Below are 23,399 nucleotides of genomic sequence, written 5' to 3'. Positions count from 1 at the left end.
TGCTGCTTTAGCTATACAACTATTTTCCACCTTTATATTGGGTCACTAGAATTTCACCCAGCAGATGACTTAAGAGTTCTTGTCACTGAGAGTGATACATCTTGTATTTTATTATGTGAGCCACTCAAGGTAGGAAATGACTCAAAAGAGACCCATGCCAACCTCCCTTTTACAAAGGATGAAATTACAATGGAAAACTTGGTATTCCTACCAAAGACCTTCAGCACATTCAGGCAGGACTTCAACTTTTGTCAAAAAATATAACTTTCCTTATTTCCTAAATACACCAGACAACCCAATAATTTTCTTATTCATTCCAACTTTCATTCTCGTGAATACAGTTCTAGAATTTGTATGAAGTATAAACTATTTTCAATTACACCATGTAGGTATGGGGAAAAAAAGGAAACAAGTCTGACCCAACAAAGGAACATAAAGACAAGGATTTTTACATAAGCATAAAGGTGATTCATGCCTTAAAAATAAACCTACAAGTAATCCACACAATTATGTGCAAGGTTTAACATTTATTTTTCTAAATTCAGCTAATAAATGGAAACCATTTTGTAAATACCTAGAGAATAAATCCTGAGAAGGAAAAAGAACATTTAAAGGACAATATAAGCCTTCTTTCAAGTCAAATCTAGAATTTATAACCAAAATTTGTAGAATCCATCTCCATAGAACATGTATAAAGCAAAACAAATAAAAGCAAAACCCACTCATTCCTCATGTTTATTTATTTGGGCGTGTCTTTGCCCAATTTCCTCTCGCCCACTCATTCCTGCCATTTCATCTCCCATTAGATACATGATACACTTATAAACTGTATGCACAAATGAACTGCATTTCCCACTAATAAATGCAATGCAGTCTCCACTTTCTGTGCCAAAAATAATCAAATGAATATGGAGAAAGAAAAGGAGAGCTGGAGCTTCCGTTTTTGGTGTGGGACACAGTTAAGTTGTGCTACTGGATCAGACGCTTCTTGGCTGAGGAGCATCTTCTCCAGTTGCTCTGAAAACGTTAATGTGTTAGCTGCTGCATATTTCAAGTTTAATCACCATTAAAGTCAAGCAAAAAAGTCCCCAGGTAAGGCAAGACATTCAGAAGGATACATACTCAGGCACTGCTAGTTCCTGGACACATGGATAGTATGTCGTGGCTGCACAGCTGGGAAAAACGCGTGCTTCTGAAGGCTCTGACCATGCCACACTGAGCCCAGCAAATTTAGGGACAAATGGTTTGACATCTGCTGACAACTTGATGCCCTGAGGAAAAAAAGGGGGTTTTGGCTACCTTCTGAGATCAACCAAGTGGGGGAAAAAAAATAAAAAAAGGGAGAGTCCCTCCCTTCTCGAAGCCCCAGAAATGCTAATGTTGTTGTCCAAATACTTCTGCCTAGCAAGGACAAGAATTTGTTTGCTAACAATTTCTCCGCACTTTTTCACTAGAAAAAAAGTCTACCAAATATTAAAAATGAAGAATAAGGACAACCAATTAAAGTGAGAGTAAAAGTCAACCCAGATTGTATAGTTAGAACCACAAGTGACAACGTTTCCTTAGCTTTAACGTAGAATATGGTAGTTTACCTCTCTCAGCTGAGTTAGGGACAATCAAACTGTCAAACTTAACTGTAGCGCTCAAAACACACTGCGGAAGTTTATTTCTATTAGATTTCCCAAAGAACTTAAAACTGTTGCTTTTCACTCAGCGAAGCACTAAAAGTTGTTTTGTTGAAACGCAAAAGTAAGCGTTGCTAGAAAATCTTTCTATCGCCATGAGCCCTTGGAATACGAATACAAAAAAATTTGTTTGGCTTTTATTCTTTCAGTTTTTACATCTGTATTGAGAGATTTACTTCCACTAACAACTTATAATCATGGTTTTTAATTTGTGTGAAAGCCAATTTATGCGATTACCAGGGCTCCTTCTAGAGGTACTCTGAGCACGTCGAGCAGACTTCCGCTTCAGAAAACGTTACTAACAAGCTGCTTTAAACACTCGGCTCCCAATCAGCAGTGCGGTGAGCCGGCACGGTAGCGCAACCCCTCCGCAGCCTCGGGACGAGAGGCGGTTTCCCGTCGACAGCGTCCTTTCTCACCGCGTTTAACGGCGGGCCATGTGGGCGCGCCCGGGGGCTGGGGACCGCGGCCGCCCACCCCGACGCCCCCGGGCCTGTCCCCAACAAGCCTCCGGGCCACGCTAACCCAGCTCCTACCCCGTCCGCGCAAGACCATCATTTTGGGGCGCCCAGGGCCGCCATCCTCACCTCTCCCGCGGGCTCCCGCGGTCCCTCCGACGCCATGGCGGGTGGCTAGGAAGAGGCCTGGCCAGGTAGGCCAGTAGCCCGACGGCAGGCGGAACGGAAGCGCGACGCTCCTCCTCCCCGCTTTTCCACCTTTGGAGCGAACTCCAGGAACTGCGTCACAAAAACGCGCCCCGGCCCCGCCCTACTTCCGGCCGGAAGTGTGCTCGGTGACAGTTTTGGGCCTGCGCGAGGTTCCCGGTGGGGTGACCCTCTGGGCCGCCAAAGCCCAGCGCGTGTCTAGTGTGGAGTTACAAGAAACTGTCTCCGCAAAGACAGCGGACAACCCCCGGTCGGCCAGGCCTGGACGAGGGGACGGTGCACAGGGTGGCGGGCACCTGGAGCGGGGAAGCTGGGGACTTAAGGGAACCGCATACCCTGTACTCCTACGAAGGGAGAAAGCCAACAAGATTTGGCGTCTTAAATTTCCAGGAACCTAAAGCAGTTTGGAAGTAACCGCGGAAAAGAATTTCAAAACTGCTCAGTTCAACAGACAGCTATTGACCACTAGGGAATGTGCTGGGAAAGGTAGAGATGGAAAAGTAGGGTGGAAGTAAGCAGTCTCCAGGGCAGGAGACTTTAGGTAGGATGGGAAGTGGGAGACAAGGAGTGAGGAAGTGGGGAGGGAGGGACGGTGCAGAGTCAAGAATTCTTGCTTACTTGGTGAAGAGTGCAAGCTGTTTGATAGCGGTTAATTAGGTTGAAAATCTTAAACTGGAGGCTGATTGTAGGTTTCCTCTGTTGAGTGACTACCAGGTATTTCAAGCAGTAAATGCAGGCAGCTCCAGCTCATCTCCTGGTGTCCTTCTGTGCAGATCCCACAGGGCGATTAAACATACTTAGACACACCCAAACCTCCAGAGTGGGGAGAGGTTGAACATTATGCAGTATACTGGTCTGTACTAAATACAATAGTTTACTTTAACGATTCTGGCATCCTTTTGTTGTCCTAACCTGGGACCTCTCGCCAATGGGTGGGTCCCTGGGGATGAAATAAGTTCTAGGCTCCTGCCCATCACCACCTTCAGTGTTTATTTTGCTCATTGTGTAAAGGCACCACCCTTTTCTAAAGAGAGGGGCATAGAGGACCACCACACTGGGGTCTGGGATCTTATGCTTACTGGCAGCTCACCTAAAAGTTTTCTCCAGCATAAAGCAATGAAGATAAAAAGCCTCTGTTTGCATTCACTCTAAAATATTTTCCTAGCAGCTAAAAAAGCAATTTAACAGACACAAAATGCACACCGAAAGAAGGGTGCTTTTTACAGTGCTTTCAAAGTTTTTAAAATGCTGATATTTTATAGAAAACTGTATCCCCATTTGGCACATGGAAAAGAGAAATGGGGTTAAATGGTTTCTCCCAAGGTAACTAGGTGTGGCAGTATTTACATAAGTGGAGGTAGCCCAGAGTATTAAGTTGGGTTTCTTTTTGTTCAGTTGGAGATTCTAGACAATTCTTTAGGAATTAAATTAATGACAGAGCTATAAAATCTACCTTGGCTCTATTAAACTTATCCCTAGTTCTTAGTGTCTTCATAAGTGAATTTAAATGGTACCCCCTTAGGATTTCCCTGGTGGCGCAGTGGTTGGGAATCTGCCTGACAATGCAGGGGACACGGGTTCGATACCTGGTCCGGGAAGATTCCACATACCACGGAGCAGCTGAGCCCGTGCGCCACAACTACTGAGCCTGCGCTCTAGAGCCCGTGTGCCACAACTACTGAAGCCTGCACGCCTAGAGCCCATGTTGCATAACAAGAAGCCACTGCAATGAGAAGCCCGCATAATGCAACAAAGAGTAGCCCCACCTGCCGCAACTAGAGCAAGCCCATGCACAGTAACAAAGACCCAACACAGCCAAAAATTTAAAATAAATAAATTAAAAAATGGTACCCTCAATCACACCAAGCTAATGGGTTTAAACCCACCTAACATTTTATTTCTATAAAGTGAATTTATTTCCTCAGGACTAAAATTATAAAACTGAAATCATCCAACATCCTCAATAGTCACAAATTAACCTTAAGAAAACAAACCTCAGTAACTTCAAACAGTGATAAATGCAACATACAAACTTTATTTAACAAAAGTAACAGGTAAAGTCAAACAGGCACTTACATTAAAAGAAAAACTGACTAGAAATTTTAAACACCTTACAGTAACCTACTTGCAGTTGCACTTAACTGAGCTTTGTTGCTGTGAAGAATACAGCTCATGCACAGGAATGGATGAACACTTTGTACATTTTTCAAGTATTCACTGAATACTACCTTATATACACATATACATTAAATTTGAAAAAGATTTAATTGATGATCCCCAGATATACTTCATTTTTGTTGATCTTTTGGTAGAGGTCGTCTAAAGAGAAGAATGTGTGGTTCTGTAGAAAGAAAATGTTTTATATTATTTTAATATTATATGGTTAATTTTCATTCATTCAACATAAATTCAAAGAGTTCTCAGTTGAACCAAAATAAAGTAAAATAAATCTATGGTCAATTAATGTTACTTATTGAGGTATCTGAAATAAATTTTGCTCCATGTCACTGTAAACAGTAAACAGAAGAAAACAACCTAACAATATTCCCCCAGTTTTTACACACCCTGGAGAAAAGGGCTGTTAAGTAAAGATGCAATTTGAGAAGGAGAATGGTTTCTATCTTTAGAATCTCAATTCCAGTGAAAAGAAAAAGGTCTTCTCTTCTTTGGAAAAGACACTTAACACCTCATTCAAAATATGCAGGTCCTAGGGGCCCATCCCTGTAGATTCTGTTTCGGCAGGTGGAGGACTGACTATGAACCTACAGGTAAGGTCCTCAGCTGCATTGTATTATCTGGAGAAACACCTTTTTAATATAATTATATGCTCCAATCCCAAGAAAGTTACAAGTCTTAAGAGTTTTTGCTGCTGCTGCTGCTTTTAACAAAAGCAGAAAGCAAGATAGCTTTAGTTTCACCTAATTCAGCTTCTAAGACTTAAAATTTTGTTCAAAGCAGTTTAAGTCCTTTAGTTAGATTTACTGATAACCCAAAAACACAGTTTAACACCACAAAGTTTCTTAGTCTGGTTTACTAATAGTTACTAACAGTAATCTGGAAAACTCTCTGGTAAATACCACGTAATAGCATAAGCACTCAAGTATAACACAGGCAGCACATTTGAGTTCACTAGCTATGCTATCTCATTTCATCTTAATGTGGTAGATACTAATTGTCTAAAGGAAAAAACAAATCACTTCAAATTGCATCAATTTCTATACACAGAACTTCAGGACACTCAGTTGTCTTACATTAAGTTCTTAGTTTTCAAAGAGGAGATACCAGAATTCTAAATATATTTATGGCAAAATACTTCAAGATACTACTAGCAATGACACGCATTTTAAAATAAAACAGAATATCCTTTTCTTTTTTCTTAACTAAATAGTTTATTTTTGCAGTTTAGAAGAATGCATTATTTTCACTCATGGTATTTTATTTACTATAAAATTGGAACCCTCTCTAGGGAGGTATCAGTCATTCAAAAATAGTCAAGCTTATCAGAGTTACTTTGGGATACCACTGAAACGTCAATATTACTAAAATAATTTTAACAACCACTACTGTTTTAATTCAGTTAGTGCTTCCCTAATAGCAAAACTTACCTGGCTCATGAATCATGTAATGAACCCAGCCTAGACTCTGTTGGACACCAAGTCTCCTCCACTCCTCTTCAGACATCAGATGGGTTTTGGGTACTTGTTTGGAAAGTTCTCTGGGTAACATGACATGCCTGTTAAAAAATACAGCAAAATATTAGTGCTCTAAGTGACTATGCCTTTCCTACAATTATGGTCACTTTATACATGCATCTTTAGGATACTTAAAATTTGAGTTCTTTGCCCTTAAAGTTCTTTAAAGCAACCCTGTTACATTACCATTAGCATCAATCTTAAAGACTACTCTCTACTACCTTTAATTCTGATCTTGATGGCCTGTGTTCAAATTAGAGATTAGAATACGCAGTCCAAAAGTAGAAGGCATTTTATTTATGATTAACTTTTTTCCCTAATAGAGACTGCTTGCTAATTGTCTCAATCTTCTTCAGGAATAGAACCTCAAAAACTAAGTGGGACACATGGTTATACAAGACATCCCAGCCTCCCCTGCAGCTACCTCTGGTCACATGTGACTAAATCCTGCCCAACGGGATATAAGCAGAATTTATGCAACTTATGGAAAGTATCCTCGAAAGAAAAGAACATGCCCAATTCTCTTTTTTCTCCTTCCTGTTAGTTATGAAGCAGATTGATATGATCAGGGAGCTAGAGAAACCATCTAAGACCACAGAAGTGATTATAAATTAAGAATGGTCCCTGATTTTAAGAAGTGTCATACTAGCCCCAGGTAGCAGGGCTGGGGGAATCTAGCTTGTTACAGTTAATTTGGGTTTCCTATTACTCTATAGATCTGTAGTAGACACAAGTCCTTGTACATAACTCCAGAAGTTGCTTTATACTTTGTTCGAAATTAAAAGCAAAGAACACTAAATGCACATATACACGTACCCGCTACCTAAAACAGACATTCAGTTTTCCAATAAGTTACTGGCCTATATCCAAAACTTTAATCAATTTTTAAAGAAGGCATGCAATATTCTTCAATGTCAAACCATTAAGAATAGGTACAATTGGAGATTTGAAAAATTCTTAGAAAACAAATATGCACCCCCACCGACTTCTTAATTACAATTGAAAGGATCTTTATAAAAATCAAAATTCCCAGGCTCATTTTTAATCACTTCCAGGAGCAGTAGTTTTATACCGTCATCCATTACCACCAACCAAATTTTTTGACTAGTATTAGATATATGCCTGTGAATTTGTTGGCTGGGGTAAGAAAGGAGCAGTCAGGTCACAGGAAAACTGAACCCATACCCATAATAAGCACTAAACTGTCACCAACTTAAGTTCTAGTCTGTGAGTGGTTGGTTAAGTACCAATTTCCTATAATTTGCATAACAAAATCAAGCCTTAGAACTGTTGTGTTATGTTGCTTGCTGGCCACAAGGCCACCAAGTCAAATTATGCTTACTATCATAGTTGGTAAAAATTTTACCAATTACAGTGAACTACATGATGATTCTTAGCAATACTTACCAGCTAGCTCATTGACTCTTGAAATACTGCTTTAACATCTACTTTTAAGGCTCTGCAAATAGCCTGTTACCTTATTTCTATCCTCTACATAATTGTTGATTAGTCTCAAGAGAAATGTAAAATGCAAACTAGCTTTTGTACTCATATTATGTATGCCATACAAAATGTTCCAATTTATGTCTAGATATAAGTCATATACCTTACCTTCTCCATAAACCATGGAGACAGGCTAACTTCATCAGGATTTGATTACGAGGGAAAAATGTGTAAGTAGCTTCAAACTCAGATGGGAAGTCTACCTGTATTTTTTTCTGCATGGATATAACTCCTCTATGTATTTCTAACTACATGTAAGGAGAACTGTTTCCAAAAATCTAACATTTCAGTACCAAGGGCTTATCATGGAGGGTGAAGAGGGGGTTAAAAAAAGGCCACAGCAGTACAAACAACAAAGGAGCTACTAAGATAACACTGCAAGATACAATTAAATTTCCCTTCTCTGGACATTACTGTCCTGTTTGATAACGGCAAGTGGCTTGGTCAAGAAAGACCAGGTTTCATTAATATTGGATTAGATATTAATTAGATTAATACTGGATTAGATAGTAATTAGATTAAAACTGGATTAGAATATATCATTTCAGATATGACAGGATTTTCTTCTATTCATTACTACACATAAACCACTTAGTCTATTAGGCTAAAATCTTGATAGCACAGGCTAGTTTACTTTGTGCTCATCAATGATTATGCTAGTATACTGAAACTAGAAAATGTAACTACTGCCAGGAAAAGTCCTGAAAAGTACTACTCGGAGCCAGACATGTTTCACAATTAATATTTTCCCAGATTTTTAGAAAGATTGTGGTTTTACATTCTGTCCATTATTGGATAACCCCTGCTGGGCAATGCAGGTATTACTAACCTGCAAAGCTGCCCAGAGAAATCCTCCGTTTTTCTCCAGAGAAAGATTTACAAGATACTAAGAAAAAATTACAAGATACTAAGGGGAGGGGAAAAAAGAGGCCACCCACTGTTATATCCTTTCTAACTCAAATAGCATTCTTGGAAATCTAACGTAAAAGGATAGGAGGCAGAAAATAAGGTCACTATTTGGCCCCTCCTACAAGTTGGTAGTTTCCCAGAATGCAGCATCCTAGTCACCACCCAGGAGAACTGGGTGGCGCTGGTCCTTGAAGCCACACCCCAGCTAAGACTCCTGCATATATTAAAGCTAATGTTAAGTGTTTCTTCCCTCACACAATCCAATTTGCTAATCTTACACATTTAGCAACTATGTTCTAGTGCATCACATAATGATGCAGAAACCAGAAATCCCTCAAAGCCAAAAATTTTGCCGATACACTCTAGCAGAAAAAAATGCCCCAAATCCATTCGAGTTCTCAATTTTGTCTCAAAAGGAAGCCCCTTTAATAATAACCCAAGAGGATTAACACGCACCAGCCTCTGCCGAAGTCGCCATACTCAAGACACATTTCGAATCCCAAGGAAGCTCATTTTAGGGGGACTCCCCTACAAGCTACTTTTTAGGGCCATTAACTTCAAATGAGAGAAAAAGAGAAGTGTTTCTCTGGCGACGTTACCTGAGCAAAATTACCCTTCCGACAGCCCTTCGCCCGCTGTGACTGGGAGGGGGACGTTTGCCTAAATGCGAACTAGGCCTAAGTTCTTAGGAACCGCTGCGATTCGGGCTCTCGGCGTTGCACTTCAGCTACGCCAGGTCCGCTCAGGCCCTCGGCCCCTTCCCCTTAAGGTAGCAATTCTGCACCAGAAGCGGCCCCATCCTCGCCCCAGCCTCGTCCTCTTCACAGACAGGAACAAAGGGCGGAAACCAGCCGGGCCGGCCCTCCAGGCGAGGAGAAGCGCAAGCTCCCGCCCGGGCGACCCGACCCCGACACAACCGCGACTCCCGGCAGGCCCCCGGGCTCGACCCTGACCCTACCGCCGGCCCCCGGCCCCGAGCTCCGACCCCAACCTCAGCCCGACGCACTTGCACCCCGATTCCCGGTCCTGGCCCCTGGTACCCGGCCCAAGTTCCAGCTCAGGCTCGGCCGGGGCCGCGGCTGAGTTAGGCCGTCCGGTCCGCTCACCGGTACTCGTAGTGCTCATCGAAGTACTTGTCCGAGTAGTAGATCTGCTTATGGGCCATCCTGCGGGAGGGCGGTGGGCAGCAAGGGACTGGAGCGACGAGGCGCGAAGAACGGGCGCAGGCGACCGACACGCCCTCGCCAACTGAAGGCAACGACTCGACTGAGACCAACCGACCGTAAGCCAAACGAGTCCGGTTTGAATCCGACAGCCCGCCGCTGATTGGACGACGGTGTTGACCAATCACCTTCCACGCACTCTGCGGATACGCCGGGACCGGCTCCCAGCCTATCGTCGCCGCCCCTCCGTGGAGTTCGCACCCAGATCAGCCAATCAAAGGCCTGTTGCGAGGTCGGCCTAGGAAAGAAGTGGATGATTGGCGTGGCGTGAGGGCGGGGATCTCCCTGACGAAAAGGGGAGCGGCCAGGGAAGGGCGGAGCCGGGACGTTAAGGGCCGTAGAGCGCGTGCGCAGGGGTTTAGAAAGTTCCAGGTCCGCGGAGCCGTTGGGGCAGCGAGCCTGCGGGAGGGGTAAGGTATCGCGGGGTTTGGCGAGGGCGGGGGGTGGGGGCTGCCCGACGAACGGCACTCTGTGCGCAGGCGCACCTTCCCCAGACCCGGCTCCGCGTCTTAAGTCAGTGGGAGGTGAGAAGAGCCAGCCCGTGGTCCTAGACTGTGGGAAACCCAGGCGTGGGAAGCGTGAGGGGAGGAGTATCACCGCGGGCGCCCAAGGCCGGTTTGTGGGAGTAAGGACGGGGAGAAGCAAAAGTTGTGCCCAGACATGAGGAAGACGTCCAGATGTCTCACCGCGGCGATGCGCGCCGCCAGGATGAGTGGGACGTTCCGGAGCTTCGCCACGGAGTGCTGCGTAGATGGCGGTGGGGCCATGGCCCAGAGACCTATGTTAGGTGAAAACTGTCTTCCCATGCCGTTTGCGCACTCCGACAACTCTGTAGATATGCGTGTGTGCGTGTATATGGGAAAATAAAAAGATTACTAAAATAATGATGTTTAGTAGAGGACAATGGGATTAAAAGTGGTTAGCAAAAATTCCTTTGGGGGCTTCCCTGGTGGCGCAGTGGTTGAGAGTCCGCCTGCCGATGCAGGGCACACGGGTTCGTGTCCCGGTCCGGGAAGATCCCACGTGCCGTGGAGCGGCTGGGCCCGTGAGCCATGGCCGCTGAGCCTGCGCGTCCGGAGCGTGTGCTCCGCAACGGGAGAGGCCACAACAGCGAGAGGCCCGTCTATCGCAAAAAAAAAATCCTTTGGCTTCTTAGCATTGAATCCTAGTTTAAAATACAGGTACGTGTAGGGAATTCCCTGGCGGTTCAGTGGTTAGAACTGGGCACTTTCACTGCCGTGTACGTGGGTTTGATCCCTGGTCAGGGAACTAAGATCCGGCATGACTCAGCCAAAAAAAGGAAAGATGTGAATAGCCCGTTAAGGGAGATGGGTAAGGAAGTCACTAACTTTTTGGTGGAACCTGGGAAAGGAAAGCTTACTAAGAGGTATATTTTTACAGAGACCATTGTGGAAAATCTCAAACACAGAAAAGTAGAATAGTAATATAATCACCTTCCAGGTACCAGTTGCTCAGCTTCAGCCATTAACGTTTGGCCCATCTTGTTTCATCTATTCCCCCTTTTTCCTAGATTTTTTTTTTTTTTCCTTTGAGGTACGCGGGCCTCTCACTGCTGTGGCGTCTCCCGTTGCGGAGCACAGGCTCCGGACGCGCAGGCTTAGCGGCCATGGCTCACGGGCCCAGCCGCTCCACGGCACGTGGGATCTTCCCGGACGGGGGCACGAACCCGTGGCCCCTGCATCGGCAGGCGGACTCTCAACCACTGCGCCACCAGGGAAGCCCTCCTAGAATATTTTTAAAGAGATCCCAAATATAATGTTATTTCACTCTGAGATAATACTTCTGTGTATGTCTCTGTACACGGTATACAATCTCAGGAAAAATTTTAAAAATACTTAGCGCCGTGTCATTACTACACTTAGATTCCTCGTTAGTCTCTGTTAGTTGTTTTCTATTTGGTCTCTCCGTCTTTCCTTCATCTGCTTCCCCTTGCTTGTCTTCCTCTACTGGCTCAAGAAGCCAGAGAAAGACTGAAGAGTCCTATATCAATTAACTTACAGCAGTAATTAAAAGTCCAACTCTGGTAGTGGCAGCATAACTTTGTGAATAGGAAAAAACAACTGTATACGTAAGGGTGAACCGTATGTACGGTATATGAATATTTCAATTAAAAACATAAAAATAAAGCTCTAGCCCCAAATGGCTTTACAGAAAAGTTTTACCAAGAGTTTATTTCTTAATTATAAACTCTTCTAGAGCAGAAGTTTATTCTATTAGGCAAGAATAATGTTGATTCAAAAAAACAACATGAGAAAGGAAAGTACCTGTACCTTCCACTCAAATAGATACATGTAAAAATCCTAAATAAAATGCTGGCCAACTGAATCCAATTGTGTTTTTTAAAAGGGTGATATATTATCTTCAAATGCAAGGATAGTTTAATATTAGAAAATCTGTTAATGTAATTCACCACATTAACAGTGGAAGTGAGAAAAAAATCCTCTCAATGGAAGCAGAAGAAAACATTTCCTAACATTCACCACTCTTTTATAATACAAACTGTAAACCCACCACTCACCAGTGATAACACTTAGTAATTAGGAGTAGGAGGAAACTTTGTTAACCTTGTAAAGGTATCTATAAAAAACAATATCATTCTCATGAGGGAACATTGGGAGCATTCTCTTTAAAATGTTCTATTATCTCCAATTATATTGAACAATGTACAGAAGTCTGCCGTCACAATTAAGGGAAGTTTAAGGCAAATTATTTGGAAAGAGAAAACTGTCATTTGCAACTGATGTAATTATATGTCTCAGATTCATATCCAAAGTCTGCTGCATTCCTATATAGCAGAAACAACTAGAAAACCTATTCAAAAAGAAAGTATTAGCATCAAATTCACCTACCTAGGAATAAGCCTAACAAAGGATATACAAAGTGCTGATACGCAAAATTATGAAATTTTGAGAGACAAAAATGAAGACTTGAATAAATGGACAAATATACTATGTTCATGCTTAGGAAGACTCAATATGGTCAAGATATAAATTATCTCCAAATTGATTGTCAAGTCAATCTAATTCCAATAAAAATACCACATTCAAAGGACTTATTTGACTATAATATGGATGAGAAAAGGGCCAAGAATAGCAAAGACACTTTAATGGATTCTAGTAGATCGTGATTTATTAAGAACCTATAGTAATTAAGACAGTGTAGCAGTGGCTTATAAAAATTAAGATACCTTGATAGACAAACTGACTTTGGGATGTAATAACCAGCCCAGTATAATGTTCACTGCAGTTTTGTTGAAGTTCCAGCTACTCTGTCATTTTGAGGTTGTGTGTACTCTTTTCATTACTAATTTGCTAAATTTTTATCATAAATACACATTGTAGTTCACCACATACTTTAAAAGATTTTCTATTTTACATTTGATTATTTTTTTGGAATTATGACTATAAGTTATAAATATCATAAGAGATTAAAGGATATTAGTAATTGCAGTCTTAAGGAAAGGTCAAATAGCAATATTATTGAAAACTAAATAGTTGAAATAAAATATTCAGTAGGTAAACTGAAAGTATTGTGGATACTAATGAAGAACAAATCAGTGAACTAGAACACAGGGCTGAGTAACAGTCGCAGAAACCATCAGTTAGGGGTAGAGATGGAAAACATGAAGTAAAAAGACCTGGAGGCTAAAGGGAGAAGTGATAACATTCGATACAAGAGTCCCATTTGATACAAGGGAGAGAATAAACAGGAGAGGAAATACTATACAAATATAATGGCTGTGAATTTCCCAATTTTAAGTAAAGATAAAAAAGACTTCAGATTGAAAGGGCTTATAGAGTGCCAGCGAGAGATTATAGTGCAATTTAAGAACGTCAAAGAGAAAGGAAAGTTCTAAAAGCTTCCAGGGAGAAGTTGCCAATCACACCTACAAAGCAACAAGAATAGACAATAACAATCTCAAAAGCAACACTGGATTCAAGAAGAAAATGTATTACTGTTCACAAAGTGTTGAAAGAAGGAGTAGAATAAATTCAAGACAATTTAAAATATATTGGAAATAAAGCAAAGTAACTGTACATTTATTGTCTAAAAAAGCAAAGTCTGAATTTACCTAATCATATTGTTACTATTCTTATTGAAATATTTTGTCACTTTTTCATAGGTGAAAAACTGGGTTCTGCTTAAGATTTTTGTCATTTATTACTATGGAATCTTTTAAAGGTTGCCAAAGGATGTGAATGGATGGAGAGAATAAACTGTAAAGGAAAACAGCTTTTAAGAGCAACGTTTCTCAAATTAGGTTCCACAGATGGGAAGGATCCTCAAGTTCCCTGCCAGACTGTTTAAACTTTGCGTTTTAAGTCCATGGACAAATTAATTCTACATCATCTATACGACTTCTTAATTTCAGAGCCCAAGCATGTTTTTTGTTCCTGTTAGTCTTCCTTTAATTGTGTGGACCAATGAGAAACTAACAGAGTTAGAATATGTCAAAGGAAAACAAAAGGTACACTATAGAAAAGTTTTTGCAGTTGTTAGAATAAAGTAATAAAGGATTTGTCTTTTGTTCCTGATCACAAATTCCTAAATGGTTGGGGCCCGTGCGGGGCTGGGGGAGGCTCCCCTTACCAACACCACCAAGCATTTCTCTGACACCAGCTGGATATTCTGCAATTCAGCTCAGTGCTGACACTATCTACCTGGAGATAGCCACAGGTTAAGGCTCAGTCGTACAAGACTGCCCCCGGCCCCACCACACACACAACTTCAGACACCAGTCTCAAGCCCAGTTTTGTTACCTGTGCTTCTGATCGACCGAATACAAACTGGAGGTTCCTACGACCACCTGCAACTCAGGATGCCAATTGCAAGTCCAGATTGTCACCTGAACTTCTGACCAACCAGCTATGGATCAGAGGTTCCCACAACTCCCTCCTCAGGTTTAATTAATTTGCTAGAGTGGCTCACAGAACTCAGAGAAACATGTTACTTCCTAGATTACTGGTTAATTATAAAAGGATTCAACTCAGGAGCATCCAGATGCAAGAGATGCACAGGGCAAGGCATGGGGAAAGGGGACAGAGCTTCCATGCCCTCCCTGAGCTCTCACCAAGCGTCCACACGTTCACCAACCAGAAGCTCTCCAAACCCCGTCTTTTTTCTCTTTTGGGTTTTCATGGAAACCTCCTTACACAGGCTTGATTGACTAAATCATTGGCCATTGGTGACTGATTCAGCCTCCAGCCCCTCTCCCCTCTCCGGAGGTCAGGAGGTGGGACTGAAATTTCCAACACTCCGGTGTTTGGTTACACTGGTAGCCAGCCCCCATTCTTTTTTTTTTTTTTTTTTGCGGTACGTGGGCCTCTCCCCGCTGTGGCCTCTCCCGTTGCGGAGCACAGGCTCAGTGGCCATGCCTCACGGGCGCAGCCGCTCCGCGGCATGTGGGATCTTCCCGTACCGGGGCACGAACCCGTGTCCCCTGCATTGGTAGGCGGACTCTCAACCACTGAGCCACCAGGGAAGCCCCAGCCCCCATTCTTATGTGCATTCCGAAAGTCACCTCATTAACATAGGAGGACACCTTTACTGCTCTCTGGTCTTTGTAAATTACTAGCATTTTAGGAGCTCTGTGCCAGAAACAGGGTCAAAGACCAAATAAGTATTGCTTTTATAAATCACAATATCACAATATGAAGTATCAAAAAGCCCAATAGGATTGGTAAGTCATGCTGGCCTCAAAAAAAAACCATCTTTAAGACTATCACAGTGTGTTGACGGTGATGATTGGTTTCAGCAAAACATCTATCACATTAAAGTCAATTTAATTTGTATTTAAACTGAAGTTAGTTTATCTTGTATTTGACATTTTGATGTTTTGTTTAAAAGGTATAAGCCGTATTCTATTTTTGTATATTTAGGTATATAACGTTATAATAAAGATATGTGGGTTTTTTCCCCTAGTATAATGGATATAAAGTTTACACTGGTGATTGATTGGAGAGATTTACTTCCCTTCAAAAGTGATCTGTACACTTCTTAACGTTTGAAAATCTCTACTAGAATGTGGGGATATCTCCCTCTGGTCGGCTGTGAGCCACAGCTTCTGGGATGCCCTTCACCTCGTGGTCTTGATGCTGAAAACTCAACCTCTGTGCACTGGTGCTGAATCAAATCTCAGAGATGGAGTTTGGGGTGAAGTGAAAAAGAATACCTGCATTGCTTTGCCAGGCAAAGGGGGACACAGCAGGCTTGTGCCCTGAAAAACTGTATGTCCCAACCCGGGAAGATTAGTGAGGAGTTTTATAGCAATGGCTCAAGGGCAGCGTTGCTGATAAGGATCAGGGTGTGTGCAGAGCCTGCACTCCTTTAATCTGGCCTCAGGTGGTTTCCTCCCTTGTCTCTGCATCCCCTCCCTTCCCTGATTAGCAACTGTTCTAATCTGTCCTTTGGGACTCAGGGAAGGTAGTGGAGGTTGGAGTCTATTCCCTACAAATAAGAAATGGGGAAACAGAAAGGCTTCCGTGCCTGGGAGCCCCATAGGGTCCTGCTCATTGCAGTCTCTGTGGGAAGAGCCTCCTGGAGCTCGGCTGCGTGCAGACTACTATGCTGTGTGCACAGGCACTAGCTGCATCCTGTGTTACCTCCTGCAAATCTTCCCTCAAGACAGAAAAATTTCACATAAAGTCCTAACAATCAGAGAGTTTTAGAAGAATGCAAACACTTGAGGGCTGAGGAGTCATCTCAGTTAAATAGATTTTCCTACTAGTTCCCAGCTGAAACATTGCACAGTTGGAAGCAGGTTTTGATTCCGAGGAGGGGAGAAGGAGGGAATAAATTATTTTCACCTGGAGAGGAGGGAAAACTGCCCCAGGTAAACTTCATGGAGAAAGTGATTGCTGCTTCCAGAGGGAGGGATGGAGATTTGCCAAACAGGAAGAATATTCTGGACCAACGTTCCCCTCAGAAAATACAAAAAGAACTAATAATCCTGGGACCATGAACAACAGACCTCAGTCATGGTACTGTGAAGGCCTTTAAAAGGAGGAGGGGGAGGACAGGGGTAATTGTTCATTTATCTGTGCTTTGCAAGGTGCTGGGCAGTGCAGAGAGCTGTAGAGCTTTGCCTCTGGGAATCCATGACCTGGATGCAGTGATGTCCCCATTTCTGAATCTGTTAAATATTCCAGGAAGTCATTTTGGTATGCCAAGTCATATGCAGAAAGTTTTTCTTTATCTTGTTCTGATAGTTTGGTAAAATGTGTGACAATTTTCCACAGGAGTTACTTACTAATTACAAAGGGGAAAATCCTACTTACAAAGAGGAGAAACCGGACACCTTAACCAAGTGATCAAAGGCACATCACCCATAAGAGCAGATGGAAATCACATGCCTTCAGATGTGGGACCACCACCACTTAAGCCAAAAATGCGCAACCTAAATCTACCAGTGAGGAAACATCAAATGGAAGTGGAGTAGTCTTTAAAATAAATGAACAGCAGTATTAAAAATTGTTAATATGAAAGACAAAGGCTGAGAAACAGTTCCATATTAAAGGAAGCCAAAGGGATATGACAACTAAATGCAGTATGTGATCCTGTACCAGGAAAAAGAAAAAAGGCTACAAAAGACGTTTTTAAGACATTTAAAGGATGGTAGGTCATATAAAGTGTCGAAGTTAAATTTTCTGAATTTGATAAGTATACTGTGGTTAGGTAAATAATGTCCTCATTCTTAAGAAATACATACTTCAGTATTAAGGATAAAGGAGCATGTCTGCAACCTACTCTCAAATGGTTCAAAATTAGACATGTACAGGGCTTCCCTGGTGGTACAGTGGTTAAGACTCCGTGCTTCTACTGCAGGGGGCTCAGGCTCAATCCCTGGTTAGGAAAGTTCCTCATGCTGTGAGGTACGGCCAAAAAAAAAAAAAAGGCATGTACTGTTTTACTATATATATTTACATATCTTACATACTATATATATTTTATATATATAAAACACTATAAGTATATACACACAAATACAGTAATTTCCTCAGAATTAGGACATTCTTTAATGTGTCTGTGAATGTATGGAGAAAGACAGAGAAAATGATAAAACGTGATGGAATGTGAAAAATTGTGAATTGAGGTAATTTTGAAAAAAATGTGATTTGGGGGTAAAGGTTATATGGGAGTGTTTTGTATTATTCTTGCAATTTTCCTGTAAATTTGAAGTTATTCCAAAGTAAAACATTTTTAAAAATCAGCATGAATTATAAATTTAAGCATGGTTTTATAAAAAATAACAGTTACCATATGTGTTCCTAGAAGTTCCTAAAACTAGCATAAATTCTGGAGATTTAACATGGAAGCACTTGGCTAGTGGACCCCAGACAGATTCTGGGTCTGTGGGCCCTGTATTCTGTACTCAATGGGAGCTGAAAAATTCTGCTGCACTTCTTCTCCGTTTCTGGTTTTTTTTTTTTTTCGTTGGCTGCTCAGCATGTGGGATATTAGTTCCCCGACCAGGGATGGAACCCATGTCCCCTGCATTGGAAACATGGAGTCTTAACCATTGAAACGTCAGGGAAGTCCCACCTCTCTGTTTTTATACTTGAAGGTAGAGCTCACAAAATCTCCCTGCTTCCTCAGAATACTTTAAATCTAAAAAGAAATGAGGAGGCCACAGGACAGAATGGTCTCAGGACCCCTCTGTGGACCCTTAGTGAACCCCACCCACCCAATGCCCTTTCCTTCAACTGGCACTCTGACCCTGCCAGCAAGTGCCCAAGGGAGCTGCCAGAAGTGCCTGACCCAGGCCAGGTTAAGGGAGAATCAATGACCGTGAATGTCAAATCCATGTCCCCCATGCTGCTTGGGTCTACAGCCCACACCCATCCATGGGACATACTGACATGGGGAATGTGATTTTCCCCATAACTGGTTCTGATAGCTAGCTCAGGGCCGACTGGATTATTGCTCATGGCCCCAGGATTATTAATTTTTTTTAGTTTTTTGAGGGGTATGTTGGTCCAGAATTTCCTTCCTGTTTGGCAACTTCCCATTTCTCCCTCTACTCCAAGTGAAATCAGTGCAGTCCCTCCTTTCTGTTTCCATAGATCTTTCTACTTTCTACCACTAGCCCTGTCACAGACATCTTTCATTTGCGCTATAGAACATGGGACCCTAGACCTCAACCGCCTGAAGAGCACGTGGCCCCATATGAGCAAGCTGTCATCTCTCCTGGAGTCTGGATGTTGAGAGGGACTGAACACAGCTGAAGCAAGTCATGCAGTGGCAGTTGTCCCCAAGTCGTGGGCTGGGTGTCCTTCCCCAAGCCCCCAGGCTGCCCCTCTCCTGCTTTCTGATCCTGTGAGTGACCTGGGGGTAATTCACTTTTATAGATTTAGCCTCCAAACAACCATAATGACTTAAAAAAAAAAAAAAAAAAGGCTTTCAGCAGAAGTGGATTATAGGCCTGTGGGACGTTGGAAGTGTTAGCTGCCTGAGGGACGGCTGTGTCACCGACTCCTGTTCTGTGACAGGCAGTGCACAGCGGACAGCTGGCCTGTTGAGCCATTGCCTGCGGCTCCCTGAGGCTCTAGGTCTCCTGACAGAGCTCGAGACCCCATAAAAGGAGAAGGGAACTGCCAAGATCACAGGGTTCCACAATTGTTTTGGACTCAGGAACTGATTTAAAATGAGAAAAGAATGCCACGAATCTCAGTTCCCCTGTGAGGCAGGAGACAAATCTCAGGGTCTTTCCTTGACATCCTGAAAGCATCCCTGAAGCTTTGGCTTTAAGATCTCTGCAAAACCAAACCTCAGAGATGGATTTTACAGGTTCCTGAACTAGATTGCCAGTTGAATTCACTATCTCACCAGGTTTCTTCCTTGAAATTACAGCATTAATTTGGAAAGGATGAGTTCCCCAAATTGGTTTTGGTGTCATCGGGGCAAGTTGGAAGACTCAGCTCCCAAGTCCTCTTAATTATCCCCTTCCCCTATGTTTCTCTAGCTCGACAAAGCTGCCTCTCCTGTAGAAAAACATTATCTTCCTGCTTTAAGCTTCCCAGGATTCATACTTAACCTGCCTGGGGTGTGGGTGCATTGTGTTGTGTGTGTGATTGGGTGTGGTATGTGGTGTGTAGGTGGGGTGTGTGTGACTGAACCAGAGTAAGAAAGAGGAGGAACTGCAGGAGTTTACTAATTTATACTTGAGGAAAAAATTTTCTGAGCGTGGGAGGCTAAGAAGGGCAAAACCTAATTTTGGATAGGACGACATCGCTTCTGTGGATGTCCTTATCAGAAGTTCTGCATTCAAGGTGCTGGCTTGCAGCTGGTTACAATTCCAACAGTTTCCTGGGTTGGCTAACACAACCTAGACCAAATCCTGGCTCAAACAAAGGAACATTACAGGGCCAGAAATCTTGGCATAAAATATATAGGAAGAAATTTAAAATGTCAGAATAGAGGCATACAGATATGGACCTATTGTGGGGACAGAATTCCTCTATGATCATGGACCCCAGGGCTCCAAGCTTCCATCCTGACTTGGGCTCCAGCTGATTCACCTGGCCATAAGGCAGTTGTACCCAGGAACATTTGTTGGTTTGCAAACTGGCCCCCTTACACAGGGGGCAAGGAAAGACCAAAGAAAGACGCAGAACGCTCCAGATTGGTAGGTGACAGCAATAATCAAGGGACCTTACATAGGAGTCTGTCTTGGGTGGCTGCAGACCAGTAGACCTTCACACCTGCCCACAAGAATCTTAAGAGTTTATAGAGAGGCCTTACCTGGGTTCAGTCACATATTCAGTCCAGACGGTCTCAACAACACATTGCTCTCTCAAGACTAAGTCTCTGAAACAGCTCCAGCTGTGGGAATGGGAGTGTACATTCCAAGGACAGGGGAGTGGGTAAGGAACCTCTGATTGCCAGGATCCTGCTCTCACATCAACTAGAGGTCATGTCCTCTCGATGACCTCCTGCAACAACACTGAAGCATCACAGGAAGGTGGTCAGTACTTAATTGGGCCTGGCAAGACGTGAAAACACAAGGAAGCTTCTGGAAGACATGGGATTGCACTGTTCCCCTCCTAGGGTTCTTGTGTTTCCACTTTTTCATCATATGAAGCATATGGCCTTGTGACTGACTCACTGAGAATTACAAATAAAAAATAAAGGAGTTTGGTGTAAGAATATGGCTGCACTTAAGAGAAATACATATTTGAGGTACTGCATCCTTTTTAGGTGGCTCTGATGGACAACAGAGAAGGAGAAATGTCTTCCAAGTAGGCGTTGTTTGAGTAGAGCACCTCAATGTCCACTTCGCCTGCAAACAAAAATGGCCTGAGCTTCAGATCTGGACCTATTCCTCGTAAAAAGGAAAATGAGTTAAGAGACCAAACGAGGTTAAAGGCTTTCTTCAGCTGATGGGCACCCAGTGAGCACCCCCCCGCCCCCCAACTGGAGAAGGGTCAGCATTTTTATAGGACAGGAGAAAGTTGAGTACACATCCTTGCAGTTTTAACATAGGCAGCATTTTCTGTTTTAACCAAAACTTTGTGGGGGGTGGTTTCCTATTTTCATGTCCTTTGTTTGGAGTTGTTGGTACAATCCTGATAACCATTTACCAGTTACTGCTTTTGCTAGCCTTGTGGTCCACTGGGTAGTCTAAGTTCATGGCACAAGGAAGGCAGGTAGTCAAAAAGAAAGAAAGCGGGCAAAGGGAGAAGGCAAGTGGGGAGTGGGACCTCTCTGTCATGCTTCTTTCAGTCCTTACATGGGTCCTGTCATCCATCAGGTACTTGGAAGGACTGAAATTGGAGGTCTGCAGGCAACAGGACTCGGGGCAGGAACATGAGACTATGCTGCTTGAAGAGGCCCAGAACCTAAGAATACAATGCTCAGTTTGAATGCTAACCAAAGGGCCCTTTCTATAGGAGAGATTCTTAACAATTAGGGGGTCTGGATGAACAATTATTAAAAGATTCTTCTGCTCCCTCGGACTCAAAAACATGAACTTCTATTGATACAACTCACTTGGCCATAATCAAGTGTCCAATTTGCCAGCAAGATAATCCAATGTGTAGCCCCAACTGGGTACCATATCTTACTCTGGATGTGATCTCGGAAAGGCAGCAGTGAGCGGTGGCGTGAAGTGAGATCTTAATTCCCTGAACAAGAATTGAACCTGGGTAGCCAGGATGAAAACCAGGAATCCTAGCCACTAGACCACCAGAGGCTAGATGTCAGAAGCAAAGTTCCCTTGGCTCTTACCCCCATTGAAAGCAAGAGTGTTTCAAGGAGGCAAAAACTGTAAAAACAGATACAAAGTTTATTATTAGAGACACAGCATAACATGTGGGAGAGCACACAGAGAAGCAGTTTGTTTACTTATGACAGAAGCAAGGAAGAAATACACACCTGGAGAGAAAGGGTGTGGGCGTCCTCTCTAATGAGGAAGAGCTTAGTAAAGAGGTGATTTAAATCCTTTGTATAGGACAGTTACCTTTCACCAATTATCTTGTTTCTTTCTTCACACTTCACTGGTCCTAGGACCCTCCCCAAGATGCATGAACAAATTTTTGCTAAGATGGATCCCACCGAAGAGGCCTGTGGGTGCATATCCACACTTATTATGGGGTGGTGCCCCCTCCCTTTTTAACCCCCAAGGAGCCTTCTTGTGCATATGCAGACGGGGAAGCTTTCCTTGGCCTCAGGAGTGGTCATCTTATCTCTTTACTTCAGCAGAGCTCAGCTTCTGCCGCTTGCTTTGTCCTTGGAGTATCTGGGTGAGAACAAAGCTTCAGTTCTACTCCACTTGACAAACACCAGCTGTCCAGCCCAGGGGCCCATCTTTCTCCTACCTCAGATGCAGTTGCTAAATGTCATTTTGGGTTGTGTTCCATTTGGGGAGCAGGTGAGTGTGTTGGTGGTATTTGCAGAATGTTAGTCAGAGGCCTCTTGGTTAGGCAGAGATCTGTATGGAAAGGTGTGTCTATATGTGTGCTGGCAAGACAAGGCATCTCCCACTTCAGTCCTCACTCCAGGTGATTCTTGGTCTGCAATCTATGGGACTTTGTCCCCCTGACCACAAGAAGGGTTGGTAATGCATATTAGAATGACAACATCTTTTCTCTCAGGAAAGTGAATCTTGAGATGAGAGGCAATTAGAATGGCAGCAAACTTAGGTGACAGCATAGGAATTCTTGTTGCTGAGATCTTTGGGGTTGCTTTGGTTTCTTTCTCTCTTGGTTGATTGTCTAGATTGACCAATAATTATTTGAGTCACCAACACCGTTCCAGCAAATGCCATTTATGCTGAAGTTAGGTCAAATTTGGTACCTGTACTAATGTAATTGCTACTTTGTTTTCATTATATTAAAGTTAATCATTTGTGTGTTAGTCTAAACACACAGACTGTGTATAACATGAGTGCAAGATCAGGGCCTTACTTACTTTCGTCTCTCTGTTTCTGAAATTCAGCCTCTGTACACGGGTGCTGGATTAAATCTCAGAGACAGAGTTTTGGGTGAAGTATTAAAGAAAGAAATAGCTTTGCCAGGAAAAGGGGGCCAGAGGGGGCTAATGCCCTCCAGACTATATGCCCCGCCCTGGAAGGGGTAGTGAGGAGTGTTTTAGTGTTCAAAGAGGAGGGAGTGATCAGCTTGTGGGCATTCTTCTGATTGGTTGGTGGTGAGGCAATTGGGAGTCAGCATCATCAACCTTCTAGTTCTAAGCGGTCTGGGGTCT

General features: G+C 43.0%; 2 protein-coding genes and 1 long non-coding RNA gene across 14 annotated transcripts in view; 1 reads left to right on the top strand and 2 right to left on the bottom strand.

The window, feature by feature from the left end:
* The window catches only part of SECISBP2 (SECIS binding protein 2), a 40,359-nt gene extending 37,247 nt beyond the window's left edge, over window positions 1-3,112 (bottom strand). For 5 of the 12 annotated variants that reach the window (XM_027092000.1, XM_027092002.1, XM_027092015.1 and 2 more), the window contains exons 1-2: window positions 2,273-2,401; window positions 1,123-1,271 (exon numbers count right to left, since the gene is read on the bottom strand). In XM_027092000.1, the coding sequence (XP_026947801.1) occupies window positions 1,123-1,271; window positions 2,273-2,308 (185 nt within the window). In that variant the 5' untranslated portion in view covers window positions 2,309-2,401. Of the gene's footprint in view, window positions 1-1,122; window positions 1,272-2,272; window positions 2,402-2,968 lie in introns of those variants that run through there. The other 7 variants (XM_027092004.1, XM_027092010.1, XM_027092011.1 and 4 more) reach the window with 3 other exon arrangements.
* A 1,250-nt stretch (window positions 3,113-4,362) lies between these two features.
* Window positions 4,363-9,763, bottom strand: CKS2 (CDC28 protein kinase regulatory subunit 2). Its single transcript, XM_027091981.1, has 3 exons — window positions 9,561-9,763; window positions 5,956-6,083; window positions 4,363-4,691 (listed from the first exon to the last, which is right to left on the bottom strand). Exons 1-3 carry the CDS (start codon window positions 9,617-9,619, stop codon window positions 4,639-4,641), a joined length of 240 nt encoding a protein of 79 aa, XP_026947782.1. The 5' UTR covers window positions 9,620-9,763; the 3' UTR covers window positions 4,363-4,638.
* A 338-nt stretch (window positions 9,764-10,101) lies between these two features.
* On the top strand, window positions 10,102-14,217 carry LOC113612284 (uncharacterized). The gene is made up of 2 exons (XR_003429795.1): window positions 10,102-10,464; window positions 13,822-14,217. It is a non-coding gene; the product is annotated as an uncharacterized LOC113612284 (long non-coding RNA).
* Window positions 14,218-23,399: the final 9,182 nt, after the last annotated feature.

This window comes from Aethalodelphis obliquidens, unplaced genomic scaffold (assembly GCF_003676395.1).
Source record: "Aethalodelphis obliquidens isolate GAN/ISIS:26980383/991018 unplaced genomic scaffold, ASM367639v1 scaffold74, whole genome shotgun sequence".
NCBI classification, from domain to species: Eukaryota; Metazoa; Chordata; class Mammalia; order Artiodactyla; family Delphinidae; genus Aethalodelphis; species Aethalodelphis obliquidens.
This window is presented reverse-complemented; position numbering and strand designations above follow the sequence as displayed.

Excerpts from the sequence above, each read along its gene's own strand:
- CKS2 (XM_027091981.1), bottom strand. The coding sequence starts at position 9,619 with ATGGCCCATAAGCAGATCTACTACTCGGACAAGTACTTCGATGAGCAC. Across the intron at positions 6,084-9,560 it reads GATGAGCACTACGAGTACCG|GCATGTCATGTTACCCAGAG; the intron begins GTGAGCGGACCG and ends ATTTTTTAACAG. Across the intron at positions 4,692-5,955 it reads TTACATGATTCATGAGCCAG|AACCACACATTCTTCTCTTT; the intron begins GTAAGTTTTGCT and ends TTCTTTCTACAG.